The following is an 18613-nucleotide window of genomic DNA, read 5'->3' on the forward strand; positions in this document are numbered from 1 at the left end:
TTTGATAACGTATTGAGTATATCAAGTTTCCGTTTGCGGCTTTTTTTATTACTGTGGTTTGCTCAGTTTGCTTTTCGTTAACTGGTGCGGCGTGGGCTTTGGGCTGTTGCGGGTTTGTGTAGCGTGTGCTTTGCGTGTCGTGTACGAAGGATAAAAATGACGAAAGGCGAAGAAAATGTACCTCTCGGGTATGTAATTTTCATCGTCTTTCTATTTTGCGGTGAAATAGTAGTAATCTTTCGTGTGATTGCTTAGAGTTTGCGCGTGAACTTACACGCGTGAGCTGTGCTCGCCGGTGCTCTCTCTGTGTTGTAAGAAAAGCGACAATTTTAATTGATTTAACTGAGAATGCGCTCGTTGAGTCACTGTTTTATTATCTCTTGTCCTGCCGTATTTTGTGGTAAGTAACACGACGTATTCTTGACGTCCATTAAACCGGGTTATCGGTGCTGACGAAACATTCTCAACTTTCAGTCCTGATGGCCAGCCGCTATCGAAGAAGGCGCTGAAAAAGCAAGCCAAAGAGCAGGAAAAAGCTGCAAAGAAGTCGGCGAAGCAATCGTCAGAAAACGTGAGTGTGTTGCATCAGACTTAATGCGCGTGATCATCTCAAGAAGTGAAACAACTCGTCATTCAAGTGTTGTTCTTATTGACTTGCTCTGTTATGAGGTCTCTAAAGCATCTGTCTCTAGGTATGAAATTTCGGTGTTATCATTTTGTACTTTTGGTGCATACTGAAACCCTTCCTATACCGCAGGCAAATAAGCAGTCCGGAGACGCGGAAGATGACTACTCGGAGGGTTGTTACGGCAAGCTGCCAATGCTGCAGTCCGCGGAGAAGACGTCACGTCAGTTGTCACGAGTTAAAGACCTTGCGCCTCCTTTGTCTGGCCAGTACGTGTGGGTACGGGGACGGCTTCATACGAGCAGATCTAAAGGTGAGTCTGCAGGAACGCCGTGTACGCACAAACACATGGGAAAACACTTTGCCTTTGAGCACATGCGCATTGTAAAAGTAAAATCTGCAGTTGTGAAACAAATGTTAACACTTGGTAACTTTACATGTTCATAGTGGATGTTGTATGCAGACGCTAGAGCTCTTATTCATAGCGTCTAATACATTACAGCCGTCTTTTTCATTGGGATGATGTCGAGGCCACCAGTCTATCAACACCACATGAATCTTGGTAGAATTCGAAAGTTTTGCATTCGTTTTGCAAGTTTTGCATAGTAGTTGGTACGAGAAGCCTCAAAAGATGGCGCCACCATCCTGCACATGCCCCTTCTGAAACCTTTGCTCCCACCGTGGCATCACGACAGCCTTCCTCCTCTATGAACTCTGAGCAGATGACATATCATACCAAGTTGCGTCTGGCCCTCTCGCTCCTCTCCTGCTGGTCGGCACCGCCCCGTCTCAAAACACTCTACTCACTCTACCTCCATGTAACCACACCCATTCCTGTGTACTCCATTCTTAATAAACCCAGTTAACCTCCGTTAACAAAAGTCCGCAGTGTTCTATCCTCCACCATACGAGACATAACGAAACAGTAGTAGTACAGCATGTGCTGCGAACCCGTGTTTTGCACATCCTGGTGTAACAAATTTTCATGAGTACAGGACAAAGTGAACCTGGTGAACAACAAAAAGTAAGCATGTCCTTACCAAATTTTTCAACGGCTCCCAAGGTTACTTAAATGGGTAATGACGTTGCAGCTGAAAACAAACAGCCTAATGCACATAAACATGGCTGGTGTTCACGAAATTACAACTTTGTATGTGAAGGAAAATGTGTATATTTAAAGCTCCTTACAGATCCGTGAGGAGAAAGTTAGCCCTTTGCTGCTCAAACATTTCGTAAAGAACCATGTATCTGGCACTGTGGTAGATTTGGTGTATTTTTATTGAGCAATATCTTATAGTCAGTATGTAAGAATAGAGAAATACTGCTTCTCTAGACAGCATTTTAGAATTTTGTTCTATTATTTTTATTTAGTCAATTCTATTTATTAAGGGAACAGGGTATTTTTGTTGGTGTATACAACAATAAATGCTTTCATCTCTTACCAGACTCAGTATACTTCATTAGTAAAAAACAATAAAAGGTTATTCCAGGGAAGCATTTTTTTCCCAAACTGAGCGAGCCAGGAGGCTAGCAGGTAGTAGGGTAAGCTTATTTCATACAGCAAGTGCCCGAGAAACACAGCAGTGCCATGTTTAATCCACAAACCAGGATGGACTTCTTTTTTCAGCAGAAAAGCTTTGTTTTTAAAAAATCCATATGGCTTCCATAATAAACTTTCAGCAGGATCACAGAACATGTGGCAAAATGGAAAGACGACACACCACTATCAATTGACTATCACAGACCAACTGGCTCAGACTTAGATGCCGTTTTTTGCTATATGTGTGCGTGTGTGTGTAAAAGTTCTTGACCGCGGACTCAGCTACCTAACTGTGCACTGGTTAGAAAAAATAGCTCTGGTTGACAGCGGCTTGCGAATGTGCCACTGTGGACCAGAAACGCGCAACGCAAAGTAAGGCACATACGTACATTCATCCCAAGCAGCTCCCACGCAAAAAGGGTGCCTCGCAAACTTGGGGGAGCAAACATACACACAACCTTTCTCCTTGAAACGCAATTTTACTCTCTCAGTGACACAGGCCAGCGTACACCAACAGGGTCGTCAAACGCGGGGCTCAAGGCGGAGGGAGATTCCTGTGGTCAGCAAAGGGGATCAAACCTCAGTGTTTTCGAGGCACCTCAGTTTCTGAGAAAAACGGGGCCTGGTGGTGATGGCACCGTGTTCGTTGCTTACACGCACATATATACCGTATATGCGTGTGTGTGTTCGTTATGTTTTCCTTGTAGCCCTTTTGGATGCAGGCTCTCTCTTTCATGAGCTTCCTTCATCTTGTGGGTTTTCACGGCAGTCACTTGATTATTTAGTGAGATTTTTCCCTGCTTTGAACACCGTGTCACAATATGTCAGCACCAATGCTGGTGTTTCCAGTAGTATGTCTTCATTATCACAGCAGTGTGGTAACTGTATGACGAATATGTCATACTGACCGGCTCAGATATTTGTAGTTATGACCATGTAGAACTTTCCATATGGTACTTTGGTGGTCATGTCAAACTGTTTCTGTGCTTTTTGCTGTCTTTGACAGGGAAGCAGTGCTTTTTCGTGCTGCGGCAGCAACAGTACACTGTCCAATGCCTTGTGGCTGTGTCAGAAAAAGTGAGCAAAGCCATGGTCAAGTTCTGTGCTGTGTAAGTAAAGACTAATTGCATTAATTAGTGTAAATTCCTGCATGTACTATGATGGCTTGTTCTGAATATCGGCACAACAGAGTTGTTTCTCATGGTATGTATAGGTGCTAAATTTTTCATGGGATTTGTACATTGTTCTCTTCTCTTTTTTTTTATGCGAAGCATATTACGAGAGCTCAACCCAGCTCCTCAGGCGCGGCGGTGTCGCCTTGAATACCACGTGACACCTTGACGTCACGACAGAGGAGAAGTGGCTTTGGCTCAACTCTTGCAAGATGGGCTGGGTGGGAATCGAACCAGGGTCTCCGGAGTGTGAGACGGAGACGCTACCACTGAGCCACGAGTACGATGCTTCAAAGCGGTACAAAAGCGCCTCTAGTGAATGCGGTGTTGCCTTAGAAACGAGCTGTTGCTAAGGCTCAGGCGTGCGTCGCTTGCTCAGGCGCACATTTCGTTGCCGCGCCGAACGCTGCGTTGCTCGACGCTCACCGCGTCCAATGCGGGGCGTCCAAGGCGAAGCAGAGTAACGCATGAGTTGTTTCTTCGTCTAGCCGAACCAAATATAGCCAAGCAACAGCAGTTCACCAGGCTAAACAGTGGTTCAACAACTAAAATAAAGGCTAGTATGCTTCGCATCCTGGGCTTAACCTTACCTAAGCCACAGCCATTTTTTGTAATATATGGCCAAACTCAAACACTCTTGCAGTCGTGTTCTATTCATGGCAATTGCCCTTTTTTTTTCGTTTCATCATACCATAGTTGTTTATCTTATTATATTTGGGTACACATTTGTTTTTGTTTGTATAGTTATCATTGCTTAGTTTTGTTGTTACTTAGGCCATACAGGGTGTTCCAACTATCGTACATTGAGTTTTAACTCCCTTTCAGGCAGCAACTAATTCTGTTCATTGAAAAGTTAGTATCACCACATTTCTTGCATCTTTAGAATCATGAAAAGTGTACTGCTTCAGAATAAGTCAAGAATTTCCAATACTTCACTGAGTTTTGTCAAGTTTGCAGAATGTGGACTCCATGCAAAAATTGTCTCCAGGAACATCAGATATGAGAATATCTCTTACTTAATGTCTAGCATACTTTAAAAGCACCAATGCAACCATTTGAAACATATGCTGGATGTAAAGCATTGTGAAAAACAATTAAAGAAGTGAACGAACTACATGAAGGCACACTGGTACCGAGAGCAAACACCCAACAGCTTGCGTTCTCGCTGACACTATTTGATGGCACTGCTATTCCGTGCATGCAGGTATGTAGTTGCATGGTATGTTTCATCTTTCCCAGGCTTTCTCTATTTGCCGGAAAAACATGTGATGTGCACCCTACTGAAAATACCTCAATTTGACTTGTCTTACAATTTTCTACAACCGCCAAATTGACAGAACAGCGTTGAAATGTTAAGCAAGTTTTTTAATTAAATAATTGAATGTCAAGGACTATAAAATTACTGGTGATTGCTTAACAAGACATTACACAATATGCATTTAATCTGATTCATATAGAATAATGCATTTCTTTAAAAACTCGCTGCATGGTAGTTGGGACATGCTGTATATGCTAATAAGTTAATAACTGTTCTGACTGCATATTTACCATGTGTTTTTGAATATTGTACCCACTACGTGTCTGTAATATATGTGCCCACCTGCTTTAATCCTATTTGTTATTGGCAGTACCATCTATAAATAAACTAATTATGATTATGCAAGATTTTCACTACTGTCAACTATGCAGTGCTTCTGCTTGTACCGTGTGCCACAGTTCTAGTACTAAAGGCATTGGTTGCATGCAGCCTAAGGATTCCATAAATAACTTGGACAGAAAAAGAATCGAAATCTAAATGTTCTTTGTAGGATACTAACTTTGTTGTGGTTAACTGAGCAGGGCACCATTGAAATCATACAAAAGGAGGATGACGGCAGGATGGTTTACCCTTTATCCGTGCGGTAAAGGGTTTTTCACTTAAATGGTCAACGTGACTACCATATGCATTACTTAGTGCAGCTGTCTGTTCTGTACAGTCCTAAGTTTGCTATATTTCACAGTCATGCTTGCTTTTCCCTCATAGAGTCAACAAAGAGTCAATAGTGGATGTACACGGGCGTGTGCAAACATCTCCGCAGAAAGTTGAAGGCTGCACACAACAGGACGTTGAGCTCCATGTTGAAGAGGTGAGGCTAGGAATTTCAGGTAGCGAGCGATCTTGAACAGTGTGAGAAGCAAACATTAACATTGTATGACACACATCAGGCAAATGTTACATTAATGTGGAAACATTACCTTTTATGTATGAATTGTATGTTACTAGAAGAAAATGTGGTGGTCATGTTTGCTAATGTTACATTCAAGTATTTGAAAATACTAGCTATAGCCTCCTTTCGAATACAGATAGTTAAATGTGTAATATTGGATTTGTATTGGAAACTTTGAATATTTGCTCACCCCTAATATTTCTACAAATTGTGAGCATATGCGCATCTTACATACAAAAAGCGCTGGCACAAATTCATGTAACAAGGGCATAATGTGATGTGGTGTCCCCCACAATTTTATCTGTTTTCTTCATGCCAATTATATACCATGGTATCTAAGACCAACCCGCTCTACAAGAAGCATTTGCAGTATTTAAAGGGACACTTAAGGCAGATACTAAGTCGACTTGAACTGTTTAAATACCACCCAGAAACCTCGCAATGCTGGTTTTGTGGCAAAAAAAATTCAGTTTACAAGAAAATTGCATCTGAAGGGTCTGAATACCGTTTTTGAAATTCAAATCTCTCAACACCCAACCGTGGGAGTGGTGACGTTGCATACACCGTTTGATGCTGTCGGTGAGTAAAACGGCGCCCGACAGACGGTGGTAATGAGTCAAGACAGAGCAACAGAGCGGTGGATTCGCCACTGCAGCTGCTTTTTGGTCAAGTGGCATAGACCGTTCAGGCAACCTGCAACATCACATGGAAGTTGAATTCTCTGCTACTTGCAGTTTGTGCGTGTTTTGCGATCCAGCAATACCAGCGCAGCACTATGCGACAAGGAAACTACTGAAATGCAAAAGCGTGGGCAGTGCAGAGTCGAGCAAAAACAAAACTTTTCGACCACCCGTGTCCTTGTCAAGGGTAATTTCAACGAGTTCTTTTTCTAAAAGCGAAATAGAACTGGACAAGTAGCATTTTATTTCATATTATAATACAATACAAGGATGTTTTTTACGAGTGATTGAGTACTAGGGACAAGAGTGAGTGAGTGATTGAGTACTAGTGACAGGAGTGCTTTCGTTGTCGGGCAAGTGCTTGAAAGCCCTGGAGGAGTCTAATCATGTGCTGCATTTACCTCAATTTATCAAGTATTAAGGCTCTGTTCGCAATAATATTGACGCCTTACAGATTCTCAAACACTAATCTATCACTTCAGCTTGACCTAATATTTGTCTTTAGTGTCCCTTTAACCTATTTTTCTCTTCTGTTCAAATCTTCGAGAAGTGAATATGTTGCATTGCTGCCATGCATTAAATGATGTCCTGTACATTCTTTTTCATGTTTCAGTTTTTTGTTGTCAGTTCTGCTGAGCCACGCCTCCCCCTTCAAGTAGAGGATGCTGCAAGGCCTGATACTGAGGAGGCAAGCAAAAAACATTTTTGTTTTCAGTTTCTCAATGGAGCACAGTCCACGTGTAATAACAATACTGCTTACACCAATGAACATTTGCTACAATATTCTGTTAGATCATATTTTATGATGTACAAAATAGCCCAGATACAATACAAATATTGCCTTGGAGCAGTACAATTCAGGAAAAAGAGTCCTGCCTGCAAAGCTGATGACAATATGAGCTCTCACAAGTTCAGGAAAAGCCTGCGAATATGTAGCCGTATATCAGCATCCCTTTGTACAAAATATGGCTATGAAAATAGTTTTTTCAGGTTTTGTGACTATCATTGCAGAAATTGCATGGTAAAGCTCGGTTCTAAACCCTTAGTCTCGTATATGCAGAGGGCCCTTGTTCCAGAGTGCAGTATTTTCGTGGTCTGCGTCCTTTTAATTTTGACAGAATAAGGAATAAAGGATGGTATTCCCTACTCCATAGGATAGTCCTCATTGTTATTTCTTAGAATAGTTATTCAGTAGTTCCACTATTATGTGTGTAGCTGAACAAGAGCAAAGTCGTAAGCAGTAATGTCTAGCTCGAAAACTTATGCAGACATGATTTTCCTTTGCCAAGTGACAGCCAACAGCATTGCTTTACTTTGTCTGAGACTTTCTACTGCTTTATTGTATTAGATTGTGCTGCAGCATAAATGTAATTGTATTAGGCGTTTAGCAATGCAATATATTTTTCTGTGGGAAAGCACAAAAAATCTGCATACAGACCATTGTGTGCTGAAGTTTGAAAGCAAGGGCTCTTTTGAACTGCTAAACTTAAAAATTTACTTTTTATTATTATTATTATTATTATTATTATTATTATTATTATTATTATTATTATTATTATTATTATTATTATTATTATTATTATTATTATTATTATTATTATTATTATTATTATTTAGGTTTTGCACTCCATAGGCTACATGCACCAGTACACTGTATTGAGCTCTGTCTCACTTTCCAGGACCCAGAAGGCCTAAACATCAGAGTGAATCAGGACACTCGGCTGGACAATCGCGTCCTTGACCTGAGAACCCCAGCAAACCAGGCAATATACAGGCTGCAGGCAGGTGTCTGTGCCCTCTTCAGAGAGTCCCTGATCAGCCGTGGCTTTGTGGAGATACACACGCCTAAGATTATTTCAGGTAGGCTGGATGGTTTCGCTGTCCATCGTGTGGTCCATTGGAGAATGTGAACAAAAAGCTAGCAGTACAGATACTTAAGCGATAAGTGTGCAAAAAGTGCTCTGCCCTTGCATCCACAGCAGATGCTTGCCAGCTGCTGTAACTGTGTCCAAGGACAAAGGCCACCAGTGAAAGAAAGTGTTTGAAGGTGCCAGTTACGGTGACAAAAGGTGCCAAATTATGGGCAATAAGTGCCACAGCCCACTTATGCATCTTCTTCATGAAAAAGGACTGCATGGCAATGCATGTGTTTATATTTAACAATAGCATGCCATATGACAAACCATGCAATAAAAAAAAAGTATAGTTAAATAACATTAACCCTGTTGTTAGAAGGTGTACATATCTGGCAGGAAAGTGCCGGAGCTGAAGGTGGCAGAAAAGCCTAGCATCTCTGTGACTGTGCAAATCCATTCGATCTCCAAACTCAAGCTCTAGTGATATGTCAGACTGCCCAAAGCATCATCTTTACAGAGAATGGGGCTTTCATGACCAAGATGAAGTAAACATATAGCTGGATTTGCGCTGCTGTCACTGCAGAAATATGATGCCACTCCCAGTTTGTCGTATGCCTCGTTTAAGATTGGTGAACAGTAGTCAACCTAACAATAAAAGATAATGTATAGAATATAGCACATCAGTAAGAAAGAAAATGCAGTTTGGCCAATTTTATTGGATTTTTCTGCAAGGCTTGGCGATTTCCCTTGGTCTTCAAATTTTTCTGTGGGCACTGTTAATGGGACTGCAGCACACTATCTGCTATATGTAGGAAATATATTAGTACCCAGTAGGACACAACCTCCGAGATCCTGGCACAGCACTGCAGTCCTACACCACTGCAGGACCTCGGAGGTTATGTTGTTTGCTAGATGCTACATGATTGCTTTGTGGGTACGGATATCCTCTCTGTGTGTAATCTAGGCAAGTCAAAATATTCGGTATTAAAAAAGTAGTTGGAAAATGGTGGCAAGCCATGTTTGCCACGTTAATGTGTAATTGGCATATCTGGCCAGCAACCATTTTGCCTGCGCAGTAACTGCCACACCTCTTGGCAAAACATTTGCCAAGACTAAAGATGCTGCTTTCTGTATGGACTAAATAGTGAACACCACACATGCCATGCCCCCTTTTTTGTGTGTAACACACAAGTACAAGTTAGGCTCCTTCTCTGTCACTGGTAAAAGTTTGAGAGAGCTGCAGTTTTTTTTTTTTCTTTTTTTTGAATAAAGGAAGGGTTATCTGATAAACATCTCATTGGCTCAACTGTTTGTTGCAGCTGCAAGCGAAGGAGGTGCCAACGTCTTTGAGGTCTCCTACTTCAAGGGGAGTGCTTACTTAGCACAGTCGCCACAGCTGTACAAGCAAATGGCAATTGCAGCCGATTTTGATAAAGTCTACACTGTTGGAGCGGGTGAGTTGAAACTGTCGTGACTGAACAATGTCAGTACTAATTGACTAGGGCACCTGCACGAGCTTAGGCTTACAAGCCCAGCATAACCAACTTTTTCACTGTACACTTTTTTTTTTTTCCAGCAGGCAACTGCTGCTGATTTTTTTAATCAGTCTAGATCTTTTCGAACTGCTGCTCACTTGGAAGGTGTGAAATCCTTTGTGTGTTGTTTTCTTTCATTATTTGCTGTTTACGTTATATGGCACAAGTCAGGAGCTGTGACAGCCCTGTAAAATAATACCACAGTCAGGCGGGCAAATTTAGCGACACTTTGAGCTAATAGCACTTTACCTCGCTGAGTGTCACTTTGGCAGCAGGATGCTAGATGACAAAACTAAGTGTCATTTGGGGTTGATGACAATTACAATCTGTGGAGCCATAGGGCTTGATATGAGTCTCAGCATTTTGTGTTTTAGAAGCAGTTCATATTTTATTGCGAAAACAAAAAAAAGCTTTGCATAAACAATAGAAACAACAACGCTATCACTTTTATTTGTTTTGAGCCAATACAAGCAAGGAACATATCCAAAATCCAGTCAGTCAAAATGACCAACTCCAAGGATGATTTGACAGGTACCGAAGGTGAACATTTCAAGCTTGTTTTAGCTTCACTGATGTCTCAAAGATGCTCATAACATTCTAAATCACAACTGACTCTGCAATGAACATTTTTTTTTTTCGTTTATTCTACAAGCACTGCTATCAAGGCTAAACTACACATTTCACCACAGCGAAATTAGTCCATCGAACACACACGCTGACAAGTGCAGTCCGCAGCAAGTGTCGCTCAACCTTTCCATCTTACTGGGGTATGAGCCATAGTGCACTCCAGTAAAGTTATTTTATGTGCTATCCTAAGAAAAGCAAGTTGTACAGGTCAGCCTAAAATGGAAAGAAATGCCTAATTGCTATTCAGGTAAAGATAACTGTAGAAGTGTCCTGTTAGACTTTAACAGACTTGGATGGGCTAGTTGGTTGCTGGCTTGACGGAACATGGTTATAACGGTGCATTTTGAGGGCAGGACCCAGGAAGAATGCACACAGGACAGTGTCCTGTCCTCAAAAGCACCATTATGACCATGTTCCATTAGGTCCTGTTAGACCTCACATGATGTAGTTCTCCTGCTGTAAAAATTTGTCCAGCTTCATTTTCTCATTTACAATGCTGAAGCAAGGGCATTTAATAATTCAAGCCACGTGTTCTTTTATGCTTGGACCTGTTTGTAAATAATCACTTTAGCTACATCCTAATGTGGGACATTATACTGTCCCACTGAGGTCACGTAGAAGCCTAGCATTCTTTTATAATTCCCCAAAATGGCTGGTAAGAATAATTAGTAGTAGCGCAGAAGCCCCATCACAGAGCCCAGAAACACCTTTGGTTTTGTACACAATAGTTCTCTGTAAGCTTTGACGAAGTCTGTACACTTGGGGCATCAAGGTTGTCTTACCGACTTTACTGGTTTTGTTCCGTCTCTTCTCCTATGCCTGATTTCAGTGTTTAGGGCAGAAGACTCGAACACTCACCGCCACCTCTGTGAATTCGTGGGTTTGGATTTGGAAATGGCCTTCAACTATCACTACCACGAAGTGCTGGACGTCATAGGGCAAATGTTTGTCGACATCTTTAAGGGCCTTCGCGATAGGTGTGTGCTCTCATCCCCTGTTGCTGTCACGTAATCTTAAGTCCTGAAGCAGCCCTGTAGACTGGTAAGAACCAGCCATGGATTGGGCTGCAAACAATCTTGCACTGTGTGCTGTTGCACGAGATGGAATGTACAGTACTGTCCATTAATGAAGAAAACGCCTAACTACTATCAATAAAGTCAATATAACAGGGACATTTCTTTTCCTTTTTAATCAGAAAGAAGTGGCTGATGGGATCCATCGAATGTACATTCATGTATAAAAAAGTTTGTCTGTGGGCCCTTATGCCATTTCGCAGCGATAACCAATGACAGAATGAAAACTGTGTGTTCCCTTTAACAGTGAACATTACTGTACACTGGAGCTACAGGTACCTTTCAGATAAAGTATCAATTTCAAAATGCACACACTGCAGCTTGTACTCAGACATCCGTAACACTGAAATCTGTGCCCTACACCCTACATACGTTCATTTTAATGCATTGGTATCTTGCATTTATGTTACGTTATCGAAGTTCACTGCGTGTCACTCACCATAAAAGTGGGGTGCAGGCTGAAGGGACACCTAAAGAGCATCACTAGATCAGTTTCGACTGGTAAAGTATACTTTCAAAATATTTCTTCTTTTTTTTGGGCAGAAAAACAATTATTAATAAAGGAAGTGAAGGCCAAATAACCCTTCTGTGAATTCAGCTAATGGTTGTATAGCTGAAATCCTCGTTGCGATGAAAAGAGAGAGGAGTTGGGCAGGTCATGTGACACATAGACCTGGTAACCATTGGTGAATGAGTTAACACAATCAGTGCCAAAGGGAAGGGAAACGCAGCCAAGGATTTCAAGAGAGCTAAGTGGTGTGTTGACATTGGGAAACTTGCAAGTGTAGGATAGAGCTTGGTGAAAGGCAAGGGTATTTGGAAACCACTGAGAGAGGCCTGCATCCTGTGGTGTACATAAAATAGACTGTTGAAAACAAAACTGTCATTCTAGACACTGATCAATGACATGAGTGGCAATGGGTTTGCAGCCGGCGCTCTGTCCTCATATTGGAGCTGATTTACCAGTTTCATATGAACTATATTGAAAGAAAAAACAATTGCCTTCAATTTAAATAAATATAATAATGTGTCCTTCAATTATTTGACTCCTTGCTTGGCATGCCTAATGCAAGATGTGCTGCTGGTGAGAGTGCCAAAACAGTAGATTGTATGTAGTACCTTAAACTTAGTCATACCAAGGCTCAAGCAGAAAGATGACACTATGCCAAACTTACAGTCAAGTTCTAGCTTTGTAGATGTCTGCTGCTGTTCTGCCATATTCAATGCCAGTAAGTAAGTGCGCACCAAGAAAATTACATGCTTTCTAATACCAGGTTTGCAGACGAGATCGCTGCAGTCAACCGGCAGTTTCCAGCTCCTCCATTCAAGTTTCTGGAGCCTAGGCAAGTCTTTTTACTTTGCTTTGATTTGTAAAAGGAAGGCTCAAGATGCAAATTGCAGTGTTCGTGCTATTTCAGATGTTGCTGTGAATAGTTTCCACAGTACCATGAATACATCACTTTTCTTAAATATAAATACGAGTCTTAAAAACAGGTTGCATTATATTTGAGACCATGTCCCAAATGCAATGTAAGATATCTTTCTTCTCCAATTTTGCATCTCGAAATTTACCAGGCTTTCATTGTCCCCATGTCAGTACAGATGTGCATGCAGTTGAAAAAGAAACAGATATGGGTTTCTGAAGAAGTGAGAGTGTAAAGAAGAGCAAACAAGACGGCAGTGCAAAATTTGGAGGACGATTAAGCTTCACCTTTAGGAGTGGAACGCAATAACATTCAAAGATCCCCGACTGCTTCTCACGCTTCCCGGCAACTGGAGCGTATGTAACCATAATACCGTGCTGTAACCGTAACCGTGCTTTACTGGGAAACGCTGGCCACAAATGCTATGCACGAAGGTGGGCTTTGTGGTAGAAATGCGGCCTCTTGCCACATTGGCACTCGCCTCCGATGCTACAAAGGCGAGCACTGGCTGGAGGTATTGCAAAGAACCGGGCGTGCCGTTCCGTGGCCCCCAAGACACTCGCACACCAGCGTGCGCGCAAATGGCAGACGCCCCGGCTGGTCTGTGAATGGTAGAAATGCTGGAAAAGAGGTTTCTTTGAGTTTTCCCATAACAGAATTATGTTTACTCTTATTGTCAAATTACAATCCGAGAGCCATCATGTCTGTAGGTTGTATGCAAGTCATAGTTTACAATTATTTCAGTAAATTTCTTGCGTCACATGGAGGGCCTGGATATGGGTGGTTCAAAAATGTTTTTGCCGAAACAACGCGGGATGCCAATGTGGGATGCCGCCGCCAATTTTTCTGCCGCACGGGCTCCTTAACGCTATCGCGTTAAAATTTTGAACTGTTCAGTCCGGTACATACCACAGTGCTTGCACGCGTGACCTCATCACCTGCATAAGTGCAGCTGCCCCTGCATGTACGCATTTGGGCCCTTGGCATGAGCACCACAGTCGTGTTGTAATATTTTAGCATCGCATGATGGGTGATGTCGCTAATGCCTGTCCAGCAGGAAGGCCCAATTCCATGGGCAGGTGCTCACAAGAATCTTCCACCAAGCACAGCTCATGTTTAGTGTTTTACTTGAAGCCCACTGCTGCAGTTGCATTATGCATTGTTGGATCACATTACGGTCTTTTTCTTTTTTTTTGTTCCCCCAAGTCATCAAAAGTTTCACCTTGCGTTACATTCCTGGTCACGTGTATTCATCCAGATATTGTGATTCTTGCTACTCTTCGTGGTATATGAAACATTGATTTTCGTAAGTGCCTCACATAACCACTGGTAAATCCAGAGGTGATGGCAACCTTCCCCTGCCCACAACCCTCGACATGCTCACACTTCTTTTGACAAATGATTCGGTCTTTGTATATACGAGTATGTTGCACTGACAAAATTGAGTATGAACTGAGGTGTACCCTCGTGAATGAGCACAGCTGCCCACCTTAAACCACAACGTTTCTCCTTTCAATCAATCAATCAGTCAAATGACACATGTACCCCATATTTTTAATCTATAGATGATTACTCCCCGCTATTTTGATGTAAGCGGCTGTAAATAAAAGTAAATGCTTCTTGCAGCTGAGCGAAACATGTGGCATGACAACGAAAATAAATGTGACACCTGTCACAACAGCTTTGAGTGCAGTATGAGTGCTGTGAAATTAATACCTTCATGTGTCATGTTTGTCATTCTGCTTGTTGCAACCTTGGTACTTAACAGAGCTGATTCTATAGATTTAAAAAAAAGAGACAACTCATTTCATCACACTCATTGGCATTGGGCTTCCTCCTACCACCCTTTTGGGGCTAAGAATCCATTGTGTTACCCAACGTCTTTATTCGAAATGCATTTTCATTCATTTCCCTAACCCTGAAGCCTGCGGCTGGAATTTCCTGAGGCTGTTGCGATGCTTCGTGAAGCTGGAGTTGAAATGGATGATGAAGATGATTTGAGCACTCCAAATGAGAAGCTTCTGGGACGGCTGGTCAAGGCGAAGGTAGGTTCTGCTTAGTGTTGTTTTGTAAGTGTGCATTTCATTATAACTCATCCCTTAAAACAAGCCATAGTAATTTCGTTTCTGCTGCTAAGCTTGAGGCTGTGGTTTCATTTACTGTCTAAGGGGAGCAAGCGTCACAAAACAGGACAGGCCATACGCCAATTCCTGTCCTAGTCATTTTGTTCTGCTTGTCCCCCTTCGGCATGGATGACCAACTAGCTCAAAACAAGATTTTGCTTGTTGAATTATTGGCTACAGTGGTTGCATTTCAATGTAAGTGGAATGCACAAACATTCATGTACTTGCATTTAGGCACACATTTAAAAACTTGGCTGGCCGGGATTAATCCAGAACCACCCCTACTACAACATCTCTTATAAGCCCATATGCTTCTTCGGTACATTGAACCCCACAATTTGTTTAGTTAGTTTCTCAGAAGACTGTGCTTGTGTGTCAAAAGCCTCATTTACAGAGGATGAGTCAGCATTTACAATGCTTTTGTTGATCTGGGAGTGAGCCCTCACCATCTTGAATCCAAGACCAGCATTTAATTCAGTAGAGCCGCAAAGATGGTATGCTTGAGCACTGGGATGATGACACGGCACCTAGTACTATAGTGCTGTGCTGCAATGTGTGTGTAAGTGTTACTGGCTGTTGTTTTGATTGAGCAGCCACTGTTGCTGAAGAAGTTCCCCCATAAATAAAGAAATGCTGAAAATTAGCTCATCTCAGCACGCTACAGCATAGCAAGTGGGGTACACTGATGAACATTGAGGAACTAAGTTACTCGGTGCACGTGATACAGTCACACACAAATGCACTGGAAAACATTGTCATTTGCATTCCTCCCAAACACCATGGCTCAATATACTTCCATTCTTGCCTAGAATGTTGCTGAAATTTGTGTCGACTTGAGGAGAGAATACAAACATGTTTTATATGTTTACACAACCCATACCCAGGCCTGTGCGAATCGAGGTTTTCTCAGGTTCGTAGTGGCATGAGCGACCGTGCTTTGAAACCCACTGTCATTTTTTTGCACGGTGAACTATGCTGGCTCAACAGAGTGCATCATCATAATAACTTTCACATATGCACATTAGAGACCTACTAGAAGTAAATGACCAAGAATTTTGAAATTTGCTTTTGCAAGTTTTGCTGCTTCATTTTTAGCAGTGAAGTATGACATATTTACAAACTGTCTGATGTATTTGCAGTATGACACTGATTTCTACATCCTGGACAAATACCCGCTCAAAGTGAGGCCATTCTACACCATGCCTGACCCTCATGAGCCGGTATGTTCTGTTGCTGCCACACCTGTTGCCTGTACAGCTATTTAAAAATTTTTGTAGACAAGATTTGCTGCATGCAGTGTGGTGAATGTAGTGTACATACATGTTTTGGTGGAAATCCAATCTGAATTTGTATATTGCATGATTGGTAGCAGCATTGGGGAGTGGGCCCAGTTGTATATTTATTTATTTACTTAAATATACCTTACAGGCCCCTAGAGGCATTTTTTAAGGGGGGAGAGTACACTCAAAGATTATACAATAATTAGAATACATATGTGAATACATATGCAAAAAATACAGTGTCAGAAATGCGCTAACATGCAGTAATGTGGTGTTAAAAATTGTAAAAGAGACAAACCGAATGCTTTTGAACGCGAGAGGTCAGTGAACAAGAAATTTTCACAAAGTAAAATATAACCAATAGAATTACAGAGCGAGCGGGACAATATTTGGCAATAATATAACAGTATTTAGGGGGTAGTAGCACAATAATAACAGGAAACTCAAGAAAAAATAACACGTTAGGTTATGTAAAGTTTGAAAAATTCGTTGTTAGAAGATGCCGGAATTTTTCCTGGTCACTTCCATAAGCGATGGTGTTAGGAAGATTGTTCCAAAGGCGAAGGGCTCTTGGAAGAGCAGAGTAGTTAAATGAATTAGTGTTTACATAGATGCGCATGAAATTGAACTGATTGTACAGCCGGTGTGACCTGTAATGAGCAGCTTCAAGAGGCAGGACTGATGGTGCTGTATTATGGACATATTTATGAAATGATAGCAGGGCTATATCACTACGATCATGCAAGGGCTGTAGTGAGAAGTCAAGTTTAATTTGTGTTATGCTTTTGTTATAGTCATAACAACATGAAATAGAGCGCACAGCCCTATTCTGAATAGATATCTAGAATATATTAACATACTACTTCATACAATGTGCTACCCAATAACTTATGCATAGTATTATTAAATTGTGGGCACAGTGGACTTTTTTATTTTTTTATTTACTATGTATTATTAAGGAATCTCTAAGCTGACGCTGTCCTGATCACACCACAAGTTTTCACACGTGGAAGCACTTCCACCTGTTGACTCTTATTATTTAAAATAGTTAGACTTGGTTAGAGTCGTTGCTGGCATGCCTATCCTGACAAGTCTCGCTCTGATTCCAGAAAGTGTCTAACTCCTATGACATGTTCATGCGTGGGGAAGAGATTCTGTCTGGAGCCCAGCGAATTCACGATCCAGATTTCCTAACGGAAAGAGCCAAAGAACATGGAGTCGGTCGGTAGCCTCTTTCGCATGTTCTCTTGTTTTGCATATGTTTGAGTATGTGAGGACTTGCTATGCAGTAGTGGCAAAGCGACATTTAACAGTAGCTGTCAGCCTTGCTGGTTTATCCTCTTCATATGCTGTGTGCACAGTTGTGCACGACAATAGGCTGCATCAAAGCCAATAGCACTGATGAGAATAATGATGCGTTACAAACATCTTGATGAAACTCTTCCGATTGGACATTTGCACTAAGCTGTTTTAATTAATCAGGTTGGAAGGCGCTCAGTAGCAGTTCAGCAGATTCAGTTTCATTGTTTTTCGCTATGGTTTGTGACCACCATATATTTTAAATGGCTGGATAGGTGCTTTCCAAGTATGCTGGACATGAAATAGTTGTTCCCGTAGAAAGTTCTTGCATGGAGTGTCACGTTCTGTAGACTCTACAAATCTACCAGAAGAATTAAAAATTCCTAGTCTGGTCTGAAGGAGAGCACTTTGTATGATTTAGAAGGTGCAAGAAATGTGATTAAACTAAATTTTCAGTGGACAGAAATTGAGCCTGAAGAGGTTACGGCAGGCTATTTAAATAGTCAATAATGTTGCAGTAGTTGCTAAATTCTCACATGTGTTTGGCACTGCATGCTCAGACTCCTCTGCTTCAAGAGGCCCTCATCTCTGTAGTACTCTGTAGTGAATCGGTCATTCTAAGAACGAAGTGCCAACATTTATAATATCCTACTGTTGCAGATATTAGCAAAATCAAGGCCTACATAGACTCCTTTCGGTACGGCGCACCCCCACATGCAGGTGGTGGAATAGGTGAGCAACTATTTGTTCATTGAGCAAATCGTTTTTTTTGCTATTATTGAAGATTAAACTCAACAGTGGTTAGCAAATGATTTCTATCCCTCTAAAAGTTGCGTGAAAAGAATTTTAAATTTGCATTTCATTGTTCTTGGTTGCTTCAGCTGCAGTGTTGGAAGTTATAGTCTACATTTTTGGTAACAGTGCAAGTGCATATCATTAACCTTTAATTGGAGCTGCACCTTCTTCCATCTGCATCACACACTCAAGTATAAGATTCACTGTCATGCTTTGCAGGCCTGGAACGAGTTACAATGCTGTACTTGGGTCTGGACAACATCAGGAAAACATCAATGTTTCCGCGCGACCCTAAGAGGCTGACCCCATGAAAGTGGAAGCGTTGCTCAAAAGGGCTTTGATTAAAGCCCACCTCACAGTTTCATGTCACTTTGTGT

At 41.6% G+C, this 18613-nt stretch overlaps 1 protein-coding gene across 1 annotated transcript; it reads left to right on the forward strand.

The window, feature by feature from the left end:
- Window positions 1-28: 28 nt before the first annotated feature.
- Window positions 29-18600, forward strand: AspRS (aspartyl-tRNA synthetase). The gene is made up of 15 exons (XM_070537193.1): window positions 29-188; window positions 475-571; window positions 758-938; window positions 3172-3274; window positions 5361-5463; window positions 6838-6912; window positions 7904-8084; window positions 9400-9534; window positions 11072-11219; window positions 12590-12658; window positions 14664-14784; window positions 16002-16082; window positions 17252-17363; window positions 18102-18173; window positions 18456-18600. Exons 1-15 carry the CDS (start codon window positions 157-159, stop codon window positions 18545-18547), a joined length of 1602 nt encoding a protein of 533 aa, XP_070393294.1. The 5' UTR covers window positions 29-156; the 3' UTR covers window positions 18548-18600.
- Window positions 18601-18613: the final 13 nt, after the last annotated feature.

The sequence above is a fragment of the Dermacentor albipictus genome, chromosome 4 (assembly GCF_038994185.2).
Source record: "Dermacentor albipictus isolate Rhodes 1998 colony chromosome 4, USDA_Dalb.pri_finalv2, whole genome shotgun sequence".
Lineage (NCBI taxonomy): Eukaryota > Metazoa > Arthropoda > Arachnida > Ixodida > Ixodidae > Dermacentor > Dermacentor albipictus.

Bases quoted from the DNA above. Each gene is read 5' to 3' on its own strand.
- AspRS (XM_070537193.1), top strand. From the start codon at position 157: ATGACGAAAGGCGAAGAAAATGTACCTCTCGG. The intron at 8,085-9,399 runs GTAGGCTGGATG...TGTTTGTTGCAG, and splicing joins CACGCCTAAGATTATTTCAG to CTGCAAGCGAAGGAGGTGCC. The intron at 16,083-17,251 runs GTATGTTCTGTT...CTCTGATTCCAG, and splicing joins TGCCTGACCCTCATGAGCCG to AAAGTGTCTAACTCCTATGA.